Source organism: Microcebus murinus, chromosome 3 (assembly GCF_040939455.1).
Source record: "Microcebus murinus isolate Inina chromosome 3, M.murinus_Inina_mat1.0, whole genome shotgun sequence".
In the NCBI taxonomy this organism is placed as follows: Eukaryota; Metazoa; Chordata; class Mammalia; order Primates; family Cheirogaleidae; genus Microcebus; species Microcebus murinus.
In genome coordinates this window covers 19,135,786-19,154,624 of record NC_134106.1, presented here as the reverse complement: position 1 = coordinate 19,154,624, position 18,839 = coordinate 19,135,786, and the positions used below count along the sequence as shown (strand labels likewise).

Below are 18,839 nucleotides of genomic sequence, written 5' to 3'. Positions count from 1 at the left end.
TAAAATAAAATCTTAAGCCCTCCAACTGACTTCTTGGCCATGGGGAACCCAGGAAAACCTTAAAGCCGAGTTGCCAGCCGTGAGAAGGGAGGTCAAATCCACTTGGAAACAAAGGTTAAACCACACCTGCAAGTCATCAATTTACTTAAGTCTAGGTATATGTCCTGTGGCTTGTTGCTAATGAACAGACATCCTTATGTTAAAACATTCAAAGCCTTTACACAAAGCTTCATTTTCTTTAACCAATTACAAATCAAAGAATCTTTAAACCCACCTATATATAACCTGTAACCCCCCCCTTCGGGATGTCCTGCCTTTTGGGGCTAAACCAACATTCACTGTCCATGTATTGATTAATGGCTTTACCTGTCTCCCTAAAATGTATAAAACCAAACCATAACCCAACCACTTGCTCGAGTCTTCTTGTGCGTGGCTCTCTGGGCCATGGTTGCACATAATTGGCTCAGGATAAACCTCTTTAAATTATTTTACAGAGTTTGGGTTATTTTCTGTTGACAGAATTATCTAGTCCAAAATGTCAATAGTGCCGAGGTTGAGAAACCTTGATGTCTATTGAAACAGCTTTGAACCGGTCAGAATTGCCTCTTTGGGCAGCAGCGTCTGCTGGCGGACCGTCCCCACCAGCAGTCAGGAGGAGGGGAAGTGATGAGGCGCCCAGATGGACTGATCTTGGGGCTTAAAAAAATATACAGGAAAAAGAAAAGGATCCCAGGATTGCGCTTTACCTTCCGTTTCCCATCGCCCCCCTCTCCTCTCAGCAGCACCTGCTTGCCAGCCACGCGCAAGGTGCCCACAGCGAGGAAGACTGGGAGACGGACTTGCCCTGCGGGAGCTTGGGGCTAGTTCCCCACAGAGAGGGAAGTTTCCTCTCCTCGCAGCGAGAGCCGGAGCAGCGTTTTCTGCCACGCTGACAGAAAGCCTAGCTTCCAGAGGCTGGAAGGGCAGGCACATCCGATTTGCCTATCACCGCCTTCGCGTTTCACGGGGGAAGGAGGAAGGGCTGGTCCCGCTGGGCCCCTCCCTCCGCGGCGCGGCGTCCGACCCCGCCCCGGGCTCCGGGGTTCTGCCTCCGCACCCGCCACCCGCCGGGCCAGGACGGCGCAGCGCCGCCTGCGGCAGAGGCGGGAGCCCGGGCCGGGAGCGAGTGAGTACCTCACCGGGCTCCCGCGACCCGCGGCGGGCCCGGGCTGCGGCTCCCGCTCAGGCGGAGTGTAATTCGCCCAGTGCTCGCCAGTGTCTTCCTGCTCCGCCGCGCCTGGCCCTGCACAGCCATCCCACTTAACGCGGTTCCCAGCTGTGTTCCCTGTGGGACCTGACTGATGGCGACAGGGGACCGCGAGGCAGGAGGGCGGGGCGGGAGCCGGGCCGGCGGAGTACAGCGAGGCGGCGGCAGGGGGCGCGCCTGCGGCAGGGGGCGCGCCGGCGCGCGGGGTGACTGCGCTCAGCGAGGCCCTCGGCCCCCGCCCTGCCCCACTCTGTCCGTAGAGAACATGTTGGCCGTGCACTTTGACAAGCCGGGAGGACCAGAAAGCCTCTACGTGAAGGAGGTGCCAAAGCCGAGCCCGGGGGAGGGGGAAGTCCTCCTGAAGGTGGCGGCCAGCGCGCTGAACCGGGCGGACTTACTCCAGGTACCCAGGGGCCGGCCTCGACCGGCACAGGGCGGGACTCCAGCCTCCCTCACCGCAGCCTTCAGCAAACATTGACCCGACTAATGAAGGCGTGACCCAGGGCACTTCCAGTAATACATAGCAAGACAGGTGTGCTGGGGGCTCTGAGACCTAAACCCAGTTATCCCCCTTCCTTTACACAAAACAAAATAGGGGGTATTTGCCAAGCAGACTCTACCCTGCGTTAATCCATAGTCCGCTCAGGCCTCCAGACAAGGAGAAGGGAATTACCATTTGCAAAGGGTGTTGGGGGAGGGGTACAGGGTGAAAGCACTGCCTATCTCCTTTACTCCTCTGGCCACCCTGTTTCTCATTTCTATTCTACAGAAAAAGAGACTGAAGGTCAGAGAAGTTAAGCAATATGCCCAAGGCCACAACTCTAGCAATCAGAGAAGCTGTGATTCAAGCTGAGGGGTTTATGGCTCTAAAGTTTAACTCTTTCTACTCTGAGGGTCCCAGAGTTGGCAGGGGACAGTACTCTAAGAGTTTTCTTCTGATATTGACTCACTAAACTGGGCCAGCTGCATCGGTTAGGGCCATACAGAAATGTGCATCAGAATCACCTGGGACACGTTTTCAAAATAAATGTGGTGGGCCCAGGCAAGTGTATTTTGAAAAAGCTCTTCAGGTGGTTCTGGTGCATCCCTCTGGTCGAAAGCGTCTGCGAACTGAAATGACTACAGACCCTGACACTCAGTATGGAACCATCATTAAGAGTCCACAGTTTTGGCCAGGCGTGGTGGCTCACGCCTGTAATCCTAGCACTCTGGGAGGCCGAGGGCTGATTGCTCAAGGTCAGGAGTTGGAAACCAGCCTGAGCGAGACCCGTGTCTACTAAAAATAGAAAGAAATTAATTGACCAACTAAAAATATATACACAAAAAAAATTAGCTGGGCATGGTGGCACACGCCTGTAGTCTCAGCTACTCGGGAAGCTGAGGCAGGAGGATTGCTTGAGCCCAGGAGTTTGAGGTTGCTGTGAGCTATGCTGATGCCACGGCACTCACTCTAGCCTGGGCAACAAAAGTGAGACTCTGTCTCAAAAAAAAAGAGTCCACAGTTTTGAGGCCAGCCATGGTGGTTCACATCTGTAATCTTAGCACTCTGGGAGGCCAAAGCGGGAGGATCGCTCAAGATCAGGAGTTCAAAACCAGCCTGATCGGCCAGGAAGGACGTGTTGAGGTAGGCATACCGGTCAAGGACAGTCACTACCATGACTTCCGGCACTTTGGCGAAACCTCAGATGCGTGGCCTCCTGGCCAGGCGTCTACGGATTCATATTGTTGGGGCATTCATAGTATCCCTGGGAGTTGCAACCTCGTATAAGTTTGGTGTGGCTGAACCAAGGAAGAAGGCATATGCAGATTTCTACAGAAATTATGATTCTATGAAAGATTTTGAGGAGATGAGGAAGGCTGGCATCTTTCAGAGTGCAAAGTGATTTTGGAACATAAAAGAATTTCTTGACCTGTGTTCCTGAGCTATGAATATGTGGGCTGATGAATAGTTTCTCTTGATAAATAAACCATTAATAAATACTGTGGAAAAAAAAAAAAAACCAGCCTGAGCAAAAGCGAGAACCGTCTCTACTAAAAATAGAAAGAAATTAATTGGCCAACTAAAAATATATAGAAAAAATTAGCAGGGCATGGTGGTGCATGCCTGTAGTCCCAACTACTCAGGAGGCTGAGGCAAAAGGATTGCTTGAGCCCAGGAGTTTGAGGTTGCTGTGAGCTAGGCTGATGCACTCTAGCCAGGGCAACAGAGTGAGACTCTATCTCAAAAAAAAAAAAAAAAGAGTCCACAGTTTTGTTCCTAATCTCACTACTAATTTACTTTTCCACCTTGAGCAAGACAGTGCCCTGTCCTGGCATCAGTTTCTCTATTTGTAAGAAAGGGTTTAAACAAGGTAAATAGCAAAGGACCCTACCAGGTATGACATCCACTGATTATGCTACCTATAGTTTCTTATTTGAATAAAACAAACTACCTTTCCTGTCCTTTTTCTTGAGTTTAAAAACCTGACTTCATTCTAAAGTTTCAGAGAAAAAGAGGGGGATATTGGAAGAGGGGCCAGAGATGGTGACACACAGATTTCTGATGATGCTCACCACATAGTGCACCTTTTTCTCTGCAGAGACAAGGCCAGTATGCCCCGCCCCTGGGAGCCAGCAACATTTTGGGACTGGAGGCATCTGGACACGTGGCAGAGCTGGGGCCTGGCTGCCAGGGGCACTGGAAGATTGGGGACCCAGCCATGGCTCTACTGCCCGGTGGAGGCCAGGCTCAGTATGTCACCGTCCCCGAAGGGCTGCTCATGCCTATCCCAGAGGGACTGTCCCTGACCCAAGCTGCAGCCATCCCGGAGGCCTGGCTCACTGCCTTCCAGCTGTTATACCTCTTGGGTGAGGAGACGCCCGTGCTCACTCCAAACAGTATGACTCCAAACACCAGCAGTCAGCTTCAACCTGGCAACTTAGCCACCCCCACCCCCAGCACCTTACTGTATCACCAGTAGTGTCAGGTCCTCAAACCATGTTAGAATTGTTTGATGTTGAGGCTGGGAATCATGGTTAACAGAGAGAAGGCCTGGGAAACACTGGACAGGAGGCCTGTGTACATCTTAGCACTAGAGGCCCAGCAGCAGCCCCAGCTTCTTAAAATCATGCTGAGCTGCTCTCTGGGGGCCCCAGTGCAACAGAAGGAGCCAATCAACTCATTTACTCCTCCCCAGTCCCCTCCCCAATCCCACTGAGGCCAGTCAAGAACTCACATGAGGGAGCCTAAGAAGACTTGGTCCTTGCCTTTAAAGAGGTCAATGTAACAAGGAAGGCGACTCATAAGAAACAGGGACGGGTGTGGTGGTGGCTAGTGCCTGTAATCCTAGCACTCTGGGAGGCCTAGGCCAGAGGATCACTTGAGCTCAGGAGTTCAAGATCAGCCTGACCAAGAGTGAGACCCCATCTCTACTAAAAATATAAAGAAATTAGCTGGACAACTAAAAATTTAAAAAAAAAAATTAGCTGGGCATGGTGGCACACACCTGTAGTCCCAGCTATGCAGGAGGCTGAGGCAGGAGGACCACTTGAGCCTGGAAGTTTGAGGTTGTTGTGAGTTAGGCTGATGCCACAGTACTCTAGCCCAGGCAATAGAGTGAGACTCTGTCTCAAAAAAATAGTAATAATCAGACAACCATAGAGGTTGGAAAAGTAGCCCTGTCTCTAACTACAATAGAAGCTCAAGATGGGAAAAGTGGGTATGGGCAAGGGTGGTCAGAGAAGGCTTTTTGGAAAAGGAGGACTTGAAGGACGAGTAGAGCAGTCATGGATGGACAGAAGGCATGCCAAGGTGGCCTAAGCAAGAATATCAAAGTGAGGCTGGGTGTGGTGGCTCACGCCTGTAATCCTAGCACTCTGGGAGGCCCAGGTGGGAGGATCACTCAAGGTCAGGAGTTTGAAAACAGCCTGAGCAAGAGCAAGACCCATCTCTATTAAAAATAGAAAGAAATTAATTGGCCAACTAAAAATATATAGAAAAAAATTAGCCAAGCATCATGGCACATGCCTGTAGTCCCAGCTACTCAGGAGGCTGAGGCAGAAGGATTGCTTGAGCCCCGGATTTTGAGGTTGTTGTGAGCTAGGCTGACGCCATGGCACTCTAGCCTGGGCAACAGAGTAAGACTCTGTCTCAAAAAAAAAAGAATATCAAGGTGAGATCAGCTGTTCCACTCAGTAGTGAAGGATGACTATTGTCATTTGTGAAAGATGAGTCTGGTGCCAGAATGTGGTGGCCTTGAATGCCAGGGTGTCTATACTCAATGCAAAAGCCAATGGAGGCTGGACCTGTGGCTCATGTCTGTAATCCCAGCACTTTGGGAGGCCAAGGTAGGAAGAGCTTGAGGCTGGGAGTTTTGAAACCAGCCTAAGCAACACAGTGAGACCCCCATCTCTACAAAAATAAGTCACAGCACAAAATAAAAAGGAAAGAGATTTCGCATCTGGTCCAAGGGCCAGGTGATCATGGAAGAATATGCCTGTGTGGGGAATGTGTAGCAGTTACAAAGTTAAGCGGTTACTGTATTTCTGTCACAGGAAACGTGCAGGCTGGAGACTCTGTGCTAATCCATGCAGGATTGAGTGGCGTGGGCACAGCTGCCATCCAGCTCACCCAGATGGCTGGAGCTATTCCTCTGGTCACAGCTGGCTCCCAGCACAAGCTTCAGATGGCAGAAAAGCTTGGAGCAGCTGCTGGATTCAATTACAAAGAAGAGGATTTTTCTGAAGCAACACTGAAATTCACCAAAGGTAAACAACTGCTTCTGTAGCTCAGCTGGAATTTAAGAGATGATTAGATAAAATCCTCACCGGCCCCAAGGTTGCCAGTGTACTGAATCAGTCTTGCCTCTACTAAATGCACAAAGCTATCCTGGCCAATTCTGATACTCTGGTGTTTGACCACTGGAGACTGGCAGTCAGTAGATAGGTCTAAGATGGTTTCTGTGTGCATTCTTGCAAGTGATATGATTCCCACATGATTTAGAAACTGGATAATCACACAGAGTTGGCCTGGAATTATCCAAGCCCTCTTCTCCACCAGCCACTTCACAGTGAGTTAACAGGAGGCAGGGGCAGAGACTAGTTTGGAGCTGATCATAGTAGGATAGGGGTCGTAGCTCCCTACATGGGTGTATAAATGTGCACACCTCTGTATTCCAAAGACAAACCTGTATATTTTTTGACTCATCCTTTCCATTTTTTATATGAGTGGAAAAGGAGAGATGAAACCAAAGCTAGCAAGACTACAATTCACATAACCCAGTGCAAACACTTCGTAACTTAGATGTGAACAACTTGCCTGCCCTGTAGCCTAGGGTGGCCCTCCCCTGTTCTGTTCTCAGTCATGCCAGGGTGCTGGTGGGACTATACTTAGTTGGGGGTAAGAACAGATACCAGGTCATCGAGTTGCCCCATTTGCCTTTTGCTGTGGCTAGGGATCATAAAAGATGAACTGTAACACACATGGTATGATAGAGTTCTGCTACCTAAACTCCACTTAAAACAATGTTTCTATGATCAATGTGTCTAGTTTAGATTTACCAGTTGCACCTGTACTTATTTATACCCATATAGCCACAAATGTACCATGGAATCTTATTTTGCACGAAGCTTTTGTGTCTGACTAGCTAGCATCACAAATCTGTATCTCTTATGGAAGGTGCTGGAGTTAACCTTATTCTAGACTGCATAGGCGGATTTAACTGGGAGAAGAATGTCAACTGCCTGGCTCTTGATGGTCGCTGGATTCTCTATGGTCTGATGGGAGGAGCTGATATCAGTGGGCCCCTGTTTTCAAAGCTCCTTTTTAAACGAGGAAGTCTAATCACCACTCTGCTGAGATCTAGGGACAAAGAGGTGAGTAACGCAAGAAAAAAATACATGTGATTTAACCCAGAAAGTGTGTGGTTCATTTACATTTCCCGGGAAAAGTAAGCTCTTAGTTAAGGGAGCCTATGAAGAAACCCGCCCCCTTGTGGATAAATAGGTAATCTGCTATCAGAGAACTAATTCCTATTGGTCGATAGAAGCCTTAGCATCTTGGAAAGCTTGTAGCTAATACGTATGATGTTATCTAAACTTTCTAAGGGAACGAACAAAGCACTGGTCATATTAGGTATGGCTTCTAGTAGTTCCGAGACTTTGTTTTCAAAGGCAGAACTCTTCTCAGTGTGCTAAGAAGGACAAGAGAAAAGCAGGTAAATTTTGTTAGTCTTATATGCATATAGGGATCTTCACAAGAGAATGAAGTCCTAAAAGTGGTCAAGGTAAGATACTTTTATATTATTTAGACAAAGAATTATAAATTTGAGAAGAAATGACAGGACAAAGAAAATCAGGCTAGAGGTATATGGGGAGGTGTAAAACTAGTGGAAGATAAGGTTACTTCATGAAGCATATTTATTCAGGTCCATTGTAGCCCCCAATTTCCAGTCACTGGTGATAAGGACTATTTGCTCTGGTATGGGGAGGGTACCCCTCCCAGAGGAATTTTTATGACGCTACATTCAGAAAGAGAAGTCAGGTAGCACTTTCTGAAACTACAATTTCTCCAATGTTTTCAACTCCAAATAATCAATATACCAATCCAATGTATTTTGAGATGGCATGTCCTTCACTCCTTCAGGGGCATGCACATGCATGCTGGGAAGTGAAGGCGTTAATTAAGGATCCCTGTTTGCTTTTTCTGACGTGCAGTTTCAGAGAGAGCAGAAAGGCTAAGGAGCATGGGGAGTGGCAGGGTAAAGTCTTTGACCAAGGTGATCATGGTCTCCTTTTTCTTATCTTATAGTACAAGCAAATGCTGGTGAAAGCTTTCACGGAGCAAATTCTGCCCCACTTCTCCACGGAGGGCCCCCAACGTCTACTGCCGGTTGTAGACAGAGTCTACCCAGTGTCCGAAATCCAAGAAGCTCATAAGTTCATGGAGGCTAACAAGAATGTGGGCAAAATTGTCCTGGAGCTGCCCCAGTGAAGGAGGAGGGGGCAGTACAGGACACGGTCACCCCTGGCCTTTGCAGAGAGAGGAATAATTGGGGATAATTCACAGTAGGGAGGCAAGAGACTGGGTGCTACTCCCAGGTCCGTCTCGGTAGTTGGTCGGTGTAAAGCCGGCCTAAGGAAATAAAGAGTGGACTTGAAGGGCCGCACGCTCTCTGTGGGCGATCCCAACGCGCGGACCGGGCAGGGGTGAGGTGGGAGTCCAGACGGCCGTCACCGCAGGGTTTACAAGAGACGCGGGATCAGCTGATTCTCTACCTGAGGGCCACGCCAGGGTCGGAGGTTCTGGGCACAGTTACAGCGTCAGCCTCTACACAAGCCTGCTGAACCCTGTAGATTCCGCCTTGCTCACTGCTAGAGGGCCAGGCCCGCTCTCGCGTCCCCAGCTCCCCGCCGCGCGCCCCGAGGAGGTGGGGGACCCTCCCGCTCCTCCCCTGGGCCCCATCCCACCGCTCACCTCCCTCCTCTGGCCCCGCCTCCACCCGCCACTCACCAGGGCCCCGCCCCACTGCTCACCGCCCTCCTCTGGCCCCGCCTCCTCCCACCACTCACCTGGGCCCCGCCCCACCTCGCCTCACACCGCCCTCCTCGGGCCCTGCCCCCTCCACTCCGCTGCCTCTGCTCTGGGCCTCCCTGACAGGAACGCCTTTCCGCCTAGGGCCCCGCCCCTTCCGGTACAGAACCCGGAAGCGTCTTGGACGCTCGCCTTTCCACCTTCCGGCCTCCCTGTAGTTCAGGCTCATTTTACTCTGGGTGTGTATTCGAGAGGGGATGTTACGTCAGCGCGTCTTGGCGTGAGACGGTGCTATTCCGCCGATGCTATAGCAGCTTCCGGCTGTGTCTGGCTGTTGATGTCCATCTGACGCTGTGTTGCGTTCGAAGCCGAGCAAGCTCCGGAGGTGTCCAGAGGATTTCCAGTATTTGCCGCGGTGACCTTAACAGCCTGCCAAGATGGCGATGCAAGCGGCCAAGAGGGCGAACGTGAGTATACGGGCCTTCTGCGGAGGAGGAGGACATACATCGCCGGTTAACTTGGTCTGCGGCATGGGTCAGAGCATTATTGCCCCGCCTCAGTCTCCAGGGCGGGGAAGCCCAGAATCCAGAATTTCCCATTCCACCAGCGGGAATTCTATCCTGGCCCCATCCTCAGGGTTATGCTTCTTGAGCCACATTTTCGTTCCCACCCCTTTTGAAAGTTCGTTCATTCTCTGTCCTAGTGTCAGGGATAGTGTTAGCCCTACAGCCTCTGTTTGACCTACACCTAGGACCTGGCGTTAGGATCTTCTCCTTGGCCTTAAAGTCGATAGTACAGATGAGTCCTCAATAAATCACTTGATAGTTCAACAGCAGCTAGAGCTTGGGATTCTCCTCAGATCGTGGAGCTTTGGGGATCCTTCATTAATGTATCAATTCAAACAATGTGAGTACCTACCGTGTACGTGGCTTAAGAGGTGGGAAACAATTCATCAGTTATATTTATTGAACAGCTGAATGCCAGACACTATTCTTACGTGTTGGGGATACAGCAGTGAATAAAACAAAAAATCCTGCTTACATTTTAGTATTTGAGGGTGGGGTGTTATGGAAACCTAAACAAAAAAACTCAAGAAAGAGAGTTGTCAACTGTAAGGTGCTTAGAGGTATAATAATATGAAGACAGGTAATTAACCATTGGATGTGTTGAGATGGAGACTTGGTGAGCTTGATAATAGGATTCCTTTAAATGGATGAAAACTTGATTGCAGTAGGATGAAAAGATGGTGGAAATTGAGAAAATGGAGACAGCAAAGATAGCTATTTCCAGAAGTTTTCACGTAAATAGAGAGTAGAGAAATTGGGTGATAGTTGACCTTTTAAAGGATGGGTGAGAAAAGGTATATTTTTATGCCAGTGGGAATGATCCCGTAGAGTGGGAGAAACATGATATGGAAGAAGGATGGGTTAAGTTCAAGAGTGAAGGTTTTGAGTAGCTGAAGGGTTGACATAGTAATAGAAGGAAAGTGGGTGGATATAGATGAATATAATTTGGTGGATGTAGTGGTAGGGAGATAAAGTACTTACCATTTCATCATAACTCTTTTCTCCAAGAAGCAAGGACCAGGGTCCTCTCCTGGGATAGGCAGGGAAGAAGGTACATCCCAACTCAGAAAGTGTGAAGTCTTTTGCTGAGTAAGAAAGCACATTTACTAGGGAAGTATGTTATGATTGGCAGTATTGATCATTTATTTTAACTTAACCTTGAATCTTGAGATCTAAAACTCTATTGTAATTATTTGTTCACCATTTTTCACCACTACTAGTTTGAGGGCAGGGAATAAGTGCCTTATTCTTCCATTTATACAATACTTAGGTGAGAAGAAATAGCTAGAGAGTTAGGAAGAAATAGCGTCCAGAAGGGACTAGTCAGTAGTGTTAGAAGCCTCAGGAAATTTAAGTATGATGAGAATCAAGCACTGCAATTAAAAGATCTTAATGGGTGAAAGCACTTTCAGCAGAGTGAATGCTGGGATGGAAGCCAGATTGTGGTAGGTTTGAGTGTCAGTAAAGTAAAAAAACATGGGCAGTGAGTATGAACTTCCTTTTTCCAGATGCTTGACTGAAAAAAAAAAAAAAGAGCAAGATAGGATAATAAGTAGAGAGAGCTGTTAAGTTCAAGGAAAGCAGAAACCTTGTCTTTTTTTCTTCACTGTGTATTACTAACACCTAGCCTGGTATATACATAAAGAAGGCATTTAGTAAATATTTGTTGAATGAATGAAGAGGATGCAAATAAGTATTTCGTTTTGTGTAAGGTTTGGCAGAACATGAGCAACCCCTCACATGAGGACTAGAAGAAGCCAATAGTGAGGAAAAGCCTGTACATTCAAAAGCAAGAAGAGATCATTGCGTACAAGTTCCTGAGGAGACCAGAGAAGGGTCATAGGTGGAAGTTTTATTATCTAGCAAATAGTAACAGTTCCCTTCTTTCTTGCCTACACATGTCTGAGGCATCAAGGAGGCTTTAAAAGGAGGTGGGAAATACTTGTTTAACTGTAGTGACCAAAGCTTGGGTTTTGTAGTAGCCCCTTATTAGTTCCTAGAACCAGTGCTCTGTTGCTTTTCTAAAGGACATGCCATTTTCAGTAACTTCAGATTATATACCTCTTATTCTTGGTTTTTTTTATTATGTAACATTGAGAATTTTTTTAAATGGTAGCACTCCTGCCCCTCATCATAATGACAATACATATTTCTCATTTTAGATTCGACTTCCACCTGAAGTAAATCGGATTTTGTATATAAGAAATTTGCCATACAAAATCACAGCTGAAGAAATGTATGATATTTTTGGGAAGTATGGACCTATTCGTCAGATCAGAGTGTGAGTCTTACTGAGACTTTTGAAAGAAATGTTATTTAAAGAAAATGATTGCATAATCTGTAATCTCAGAATTATAGCTGACAGTGAGGCCATCCTGTGCAGTGTACGGTGCAGCAGCCCTAACCAAAAGCCTAGAGACCAACTGACTAAAATCAGGGAGATATTTTTGTAGGGGGAAAAACCTTACTGAGACCCTAATGATCCAGCTCAGTGAAAGCCAGGCATGGAATTTGGGAAATTATAGACAGCAAGAAGTAGTAATGGATTCTTTGAAGAGAATCATTGGGAAGGGAAGAAACTAACATTTATTACATACTTACTATTTGTAAAGCCAAGTGTTATGTTTTTTATATGCAGTAGCTCTATAATTTTCTCAGTAATCATCACTGTCTCTTTTACTAACCCCAGAATTTCTGAATAAACTGAGTAAAAGAATAAAAAACTGAAAAAATGATATTTTCAACTGCGGCTCTTTCTACTGAAGATTTAAAAGTATAGGGGAGGCCAGGCTCGGTGGCTCACACCTGTAATCCTAGCACTCTGGGAGGCTGAGGCGGGAGGATCACTCAAGGTCAGGAGTTCAAAGCCAGCCTGAACAAGAGCGAGACCCCCTCTCTACTAAAAATAGAAAGAAATTAATTGGTCAACTAATATATATAGAAAAAATTAGCCAGGCATGGTTGTAGTGCCTGGTGCATTAGCCAGGTGCATGCCTGTAGTCCCAGCTACTTGGGAGGCTGAAGCAGAAGGATTGCTTGCACCCAGGAGTTTGAGGTTGCTGTGAGCTAGGCTGACGCCAAGCACTCTAGCCCAAGCAACAGAGTGAGACTCTGTCTCAAAAAAAAAAGAAAAGTATGAGGGAAAACATATAAGAATTCATGTTTTAATATAAAGTTTGGGGGAGGGTGTGGTGGTTCACTCTGGGAATCCGAGGTGTGAGGATTATTTGAGCTCAGGAGTTTGAGACCAGCCTGAGCAAAAGCGAGACCCTGTCTCTACTAAAAAAAATAGAAATTAGCTGGACAACTAAAAATATATATATATAAAAATTAGCCGGGCATGGTGGCACATACCTGTAGTCTCAGCTACTTGGGAGGCTGAAGCAGAAGGATTGCTTGAGCCCAGGAGTTTGAGGTTGCTGTGAGCTAGACTGATGCCATGGCACGCTAGCCCAGGCAACAGAGTGTGACTCTGTCTCAAAAAAAAAAAAAAAGAAAGAAAGAAAGAAAAGTATGGCACATACCTGTAGTCCCAGCTACTTGGGAGGCTGAGGCAGAAGGATCGCTTGAGCCCAGGAGTTTGAGATTGCTATGAGCTAGGCTGATGCCACAGCACTCTACCCCGGGCAACAGAGTGAGACAGTGTCTCAAAAAAAAAAAAAAGCTTGGGGCTCATACTTTCATATGATATTTACTAGACCTTTATTAAATACCATTTACAATAATAGGTGTAAATTTATAATTTACATCAATAAATCTAGAGCCCTGGGAATAAAAGTACCTTTCTAGTTTCACATAGGATTTAATGATCAAGTCTTCTGACTCTTAACTGAACCTCTACCCTACACAGTTACCTTATCCTCTGCCATTCTAATTAGTATGAAAGGGCTGGTAAGAGTCCATCTGAAAGGATTTCTAAAGTTTTTATTTTTAGTCAGAATATTTCTTTCTTAATAAATTTTCTTTTTTTTTGAGACAGAGTCTCACTCTGTTGCCCAGGCTAGAGTGCTTGGCGTCAGCCTAGCTCACAGCAACCTCAAACTCCTGGTGCAAGCAATCCTCCTGCCTTAGCCTCCCGAGTAGCTGGGACTACAGGCATGGGCCACCATGCCCGGCTATTTTTTTCTATATATATTAGTTGGCCAATTAATTTCTTTCTATTTTTAGTAGAGACAGGGTCTCACTCTTGCTCAGGCTGGTTTTGAACTCCTGACCTTGGGCGATCCTCCTGCCTCGGCCTCCCAGAGTGCTAGGATTACAGGCGTGAACCACCATGCCTGGCCAATAAATTTTCTTTTATGACCGTAGAGCTCCTTCCTGGCTTTTAGGACTGTGAGATCTTAAGGACTCTCCTTTTGAATGATCACCATCCTCTCCAGAGAGTGAACCAAGAGCTGGAGATATATCATCACTGGTATTCAGATGTGGATGAAAATGAAAGTGTTATAAACCAGCTGTCCTTTTAAGGAGGTCTCAGTCCTTTGAGCACCTGATAAAAGCTTTGGACGCTCTCCACAGATGAACACACACAATGTTTTGCATATATTTCAGGGAATATATGGACTCTAGGTTAAGAAACCCTATTCTAGATACATAAAGAATGGTATATGGAAGATCCCTGACATGTGGATCAGGAGACAAGACTCTACTTCAGGCCCCATTACTGGCCATGTGTATGATAAGTTGCCTAGGTTTTTTGGTTTTCTCTTTCTTCGTGTGTGAGATAATCTAGATGGTGCCCTTTCAGCTTTTAACATGGAGGCAGCATGGATTAATTATATTACCTGGGCTTAAATACTAGCTGGGCGTTTGTTAGTCATGTAAAACTGGGCAAAATGTTTAACCTGTCTGGGCTAAATTCTATAACATGCAGTCTTCCTAACCTGCTGATCTTAAAAGAATTTTAATTTGGATCAAATTAGACAGTGTCTGTGAAGGTGCTTTATCATTGAGTATTTCCTTCCCAGTGAGTGTTAGCCACCCCTTCTCTGTGCTCCCATATGTACCTCTCTTATTAGTTAACATGTGGCTTTGTTATCTGTCTACTCGCCTGTCTCCTGGCAGCCTATGAGCCGCTCCAAGACACAGGTATCATATATTCTTTTTGCTTTGTGTTGATGGTACTTGTGCCTGATATACATGTTAAGTGCACCCAATTTATATAAATAAATGAATAATATAGAAAATGATAGTATGGTTGTGATTTAGGAAGACATTTTAAAGTTTATCGATAGTACTCAGTTAAGAAATGCTTAAATCAAGCCGGGCGCGGTGGCTCACGCCTGTAATCCTAGCACTCTGGGAGGCTGAGGCGGGCGGATTGCTCGAGGTCAGGAGTTCGAAACCAGCCTGAGCAAGAGCAAGACCCCGTCTCTACTATAAATAGAAAGAAATTAATTGGCCAACTAATACATATATATAAAATTAGCTGGGCATGGTGGCACATGCCTGTAGTCCCAGCTACTTGGGAGGCTGAGGCAGAAGGATTGCTTCAGCCCAGGAGTTTGAGGTTGCTGTGAGCTAGGCTGACACCACGGCACTCACTCTAGCCTGGGCAACAAGTGAGACTCTGTCTCAAAAAAAAAAAAAAAAAAAAGAAATGCTTAAATCAGTTAGAGAATGTTTCAGAAAGCCAGAATGAAGTCACAAGTAATAAAGCAGAGGCATCTTCAGATGAGTGCAGAGTAGCTCAGGGCCTTCCTGGTTCTCATCCCTCCCTCTGGAATGGTTTTTACCTGCTCATTTCATACCTGACTCCCTCTTATTCTAAGTCTCAGCTTTAGTGTCACCTTTTCAGAAAGATTTTCCCTGACCACCCTAGCTAAAGTAGCTTCCTCTCTTCCCCATTAATCCCTGTTACAGATCCATAATTATTTCATATTTATTTAATGTCTTTCTTTTGTTTTAATACAAGCTCATTGAAAGAAAGGATGATGCTTGTCTTTTCCACTGTTGTATATCTAGTTCTTGTCACATAGAAATAATGCAACATATATGTTGAATAAATTAATAAAAGTTGGGGGTGCAAACATAGAACTTGGGTCTAAATTATAGATTGAGAAACAGCTGTTTTTCTTTTTCTTTTCTTTTTTTTTTTTGAAACAGAGTCTTACTCTGTTGCCTGGGCTAGAGTGCTTGGCATCAGCCTAGCTCACAGCAACCTCAAAATCCTGGGCTCAAGCAATCCTACTGCCTCAGCCTCCCGAATAGCTGGGACTACACGCATATGCCACCATGCCTGGCTAAATTTTATATATATATTTTTAGTTGTTCAGCTAATTTCTTTCTATTTTTTCAGTAGAGAAGGGGTCTTGCTCTTGCTCAGGCTGGTCTCAAACTCCTGAGCTCAAACGATCCTCCCGCCTCGTCCTCCCAGAATGCTAGGATTACAGGTGTGAGCCACCGTGCTCGGGCACAGCTGTTTTTCTGTTCCATGATTGTGATCACATTTTATTGCATACTTGGCACCTAGCACTAGGGTGGCCAACCTTCCCAGTTTGCCCAGTACCCAGAGGCTTTCTGGGACTTTCATTGCTAAAACCTGGAAAGTCCTGGGCAAACTGGGATGACTGGTCACTCTACCTTAAAGTCCTTTTGTACTTGTTACCTTTTTTGATTGTTAAAACCACATGTAAGATCATGTCTGATGTCGTCACTATGTGACACAGGAAGCAACTGAAGCTCAGAGAGGCTAAGTTACATGAGTAGGTTTTCTTATTCCCACTCTAAGCTTTTACCACCAATCAAGAAAATAATGTTAGTTCTGTGGCTAGTACATAGTAGGTACCAAATGCATGCTTTTATAAATTCCAATTATAATATGGTTCTCAAGGTGTAAGTTTGACAATTAGAGCTGGAACACTTGAGATGAAGAATCTTTAAAATCGGGTTAGTCAGTGCCAATTCCTATTCTAGTTCCCAGGAAGATGTAAGAAGAAAGAGTTGCTTTTGTTTTGTTTTGAGCTTCCTGGAAAAAGTAGATCTCACCTTTTAAATGCCCATTAGCATTTGCTATATACATTGGCAGTATGCATAATATCACCTTTGCTTTTAAGGGACTTAAAATCTTAAGTTTTTTATGTTTTTATTCCAAAGGAAAAACTAAGAAGACTTTTTGGGGAAATCTTTGGGACAATGTTTTTGCCTTTTGGCAGTCCCCAACTTTCAAATGTACTGCATTCTTGAAAGGGATTAAAAGTTAAAAATCCAAAAGTTGTTAAGACTATTCCCAGAGACTAAAGAATATTATCAAACCTCTCATTAGGCCTGTGTAACCTGACAAAGTGAGTGCATTCATTAACACTGGCACCCTCCAGTCACTCCCAGCACCATATACCTATCCATCCCCTTTGACAAGAAGCACAAGTTCTGAATGGGCTCCAACTGTAGTCTTATCCTAGATCAAGTAGACCCCATGGGTCCACTGCCTTTCCTTGACCCTGTGTTGGGGATATGGCAAATGGAGACCCCTATGTAGAGATTATAGTAAATGGAGAGTCAGCCCACAGTCTTAAACCTCATTCCACAATTGTACTGGGTGGCTGGAACACAGATAGAGGCAGAGGGTCCATCTTTGTCACACTGGAGCATGAGCCGAGTGGGACCTCTGTCCACTGTCCCCACTAACAAGCATATGACCATCTTTTGCCTGCAGTTTAGTGTTCCTGTTGCTCCTTACACTTCTCTACCTCTCCCAGAGGAAACTGGTAAGAAGAGAGGAAGTGGCAAGGAACACCTACACTAGCAGCAGCCCATGTAAGATCCAGCTTCCACTTCCAGCCCTCTTCCCCAGCCAGCCAGCGCTGTGTAATGCATTAGAGTTTGGGTTGTATTCAAAATGAATGTATAAAATAGGTGGCTGACTTTATTGCATTTTACAAAGGCAAAGAATCTAAGAAAAGTGAAAAAAACTATATTAACTCTTTACGTTGGAGGTCATGCTTTTTTGGCCATTAAGGATGATGGTTGACTGTTTTCCCATATATCATCTATAATTTTGCCATCTTGGTAGGGGCTCCCCTGCTACCCACCTACTTACACACACACACACACACACACACACACACACACACACACACACAGAGACAAAGTTTTATTTTTATGAGTTTAATAAATCTTAGTAAAATATTGCCCAGAAACATTTGCTTCCTGCCTAGATGGAGATTGTTATGTCTTTAAGAATTGAAATTATAATTAGGGTGAGGGACAAAAATCAAATCTTAAGAAACAAGAGACTCTCCATTTTAGATAGACATTGCTGACTAACAAGAACCATCACTCCTGAGTACTGTACTTTCCAGCTTAAAACTGAAAATTTGTTCTTAGTATGAGAAATAGGAAAGACTAGAACAGTGAACACGAAGACTGTAACAAAATGTCAAACTAGTTCTTTGCCTGCTGCCTATAGTAACTGTGTTCTTAGTATTCCTGATATAAGTTTTACTCATAGACATTTAAGATAAAATTGGAAACAAAATCATCTAGTTCAAGAAATTACAGGCTTATCTAGCATATCTATCCACAATATGTATTTCCTAATGGTTTTCAGGTTGATCTCAAAATAGTTAAATATTTCAATTTACTGTCTTTAAAAGACAGTTATCAATTTAAAAGACAATTTTGTTATTCAACTATCAGTGCTTGGGGATATGTGTATTTTAATTAAGTTTGATTTAACGCTGCAGGGGGAACACACCTGAAACTAGAGGAACAGCCTATGTGGTCTATGAAGACATCTTTGATGCCAAGAATGCATGTGATCACCTATCAGGATTCAATGTTTGTAACAGATACCTTGTGGTTTTGTACTATAATGCCAACAGGGTAAGTATAGCAAAGTTCTCTTCCTGTGGTGAGCTCATTTGAGAATTAGTGTAGTACAGTGATGGGAAGTATGGACTGTGAGTTTTCTTTTTCAGCTAGTGCTATTGGTGAAATTCATTTGCCTATAGATTGGTAACTGTTAACTTTGGTGCTTACCATGTTTCCAGGCATTTCAGAAAATGGACACAAAGAAGAAGGAGGAACAGTTGAAGCTTCTCAAGGAGAAATATGGTATCAACACAGATCCACCAAAATAAATGTTTATTGCATTTTCATTTTGGACTAAAACCCATAGTGACCACCACCACCTTTTTTTTTTCTTTTTAATTAATACTGGATATTGTGATTTCTTTTTTTTTTTTTTATTTCGGCAGTGATTTCTTATTTGAGATTCAAAATTACCTATTTGAAACTTTGATACATATTAGAATATATTATGTTAATAAACTTGTAGCTTTTTATGAAACATGTGTTTTCTCTTGAACTTTCCCCTCTTATTTGATACCAGGAAAAACTAAAACAGCAGTTGAACCATTTCAAGAATTGTAGGTGGTGCTAGGGACTCTTGAGTATGTTTGTGTTGCCTCTGGTGTCAAGCCCAGTGCTTAGCCACCTAAGGAACTTGTTTATAGTGTTACTGTTTATTGAATGTCAATAATGACATATTCATAACTCAGTGCAGGTGGGTATTTGC

General features: G+C 45.0%; 2 protein-coding genes across 4 annotated transcripts; both read left to right on the top strand.

Annotated features, from left to right (window-relative positions):
- Nucleotides 1–1,063: 1,063 nt before the first annotated feature.
- On the top strand, nucleotides 1,064–8,388 carry TP53I3 (tumor protein p53 inducible protein 3). 3 transcript variants are annotated; one of them, XM_012788087.3, is made up of 6 exons: nucleotides 1,064–1,165; nucleotides 1,507–1,649; nucleotides 3,826–4,093; nucleotides 5,780–5,992; nucleotides 6,903–7,099; nucleotides 8,034–8,388. In XM_012788087.3, exons 2-6 carry the CDS (start codon nucleotides 1,512–1,514, stop codon nucleotides 8,214–8,216), a joined length of 999 nt encoding a protein of 332 aa, XP_012643541.1. In that variant the 5' UTR covers nucleotides 1,064–1,165; nucleotides 1,507–1,511; the 3' UTR covers nucleotides 8,217–8,388. The 3 variants fall into 3 exon arrangements, with proteins under 3 accessions (XP_012643541.1, XP_075856700.1, XP_012643542.2); XM_012788088.3 differs by lacking the exon at nucleotides 1,064–1,165 and having other exon boundaries at nucleotides 1,191–1,649; XM_076000585.1 differs by lacking the exons at nucleotides 1,064–1,165; nucleotides 6,903–7,099 and having other exon boundaries at nucleotides 1,185–1,649.
- A 645-nt stretch (nucleotides 8,389–9,033) lies between these two features.
- Nucleotides 9,034–18,611, top strand: SF3B6 (splicing factor 3b subunit 6). Its single transcript, XM_012788096.3, has 4 exons — nucleotides 9,034–9,223; nucleotides 11,485–11,603; nucleotides 18,007–18,145; nucleotides 18,313–18,611. Exons 1-4 carry the CDS (start codon nucleotides 9,194–9,196, stop codon nucleotides 18,400–18,402), a joined length of 378 nt encoding a protein of 125 aa, XP_012643550.1. The 5' UTR covers nucleotides 9,034–9,193; the 3' UTR covers nucleotides 18,403–18,611.
- Nucleotides 18,612–18,839: the final 228 nt, after the last annotated feature.

Coding starts and splice junctions, on each gene's coding strand:
- TP53I3 (XM_012788088.3), top strand. CDS start 1,341: ATGGCGACAGGGGACCGCGAGGCAGGAGGGCGGGGCGGGAGCCGGGCC. Junction 5,993..6,902: donor AACACTGAAATTCACCAAAG/GTAAACAACTGC, acceptor CTCTTATGGAAG/GTGCTGGAGTTAACCTTATT. Junction 7,100..8,033: donor TGAGATCTAGGGACAAAGAG/GTGAGTAACGCA, acceptor CTTATCTTATAG/TACAAGCAAATGCTGGTGAA.
- SF3B6 (XM_012788096.3), top strand. CDS start 9,194: ATGGCGATGCAAGCGGCCAAGAGGGCGAAC. Junction 9,224..11,484: donor AAGCGGCCAAGAGGGCGAAC/GTGAGTATACGG, acceptor TTCTCATTTTAG/ATTCGACTTCCACCTGAAGT. Junction 11,604..18,006: donor CCTATTCGTCAGATCAGAGT/GTGAGTCTTACT, acceptor TTAACGCTGCAG/GGGGAACACACCTGAAACTA.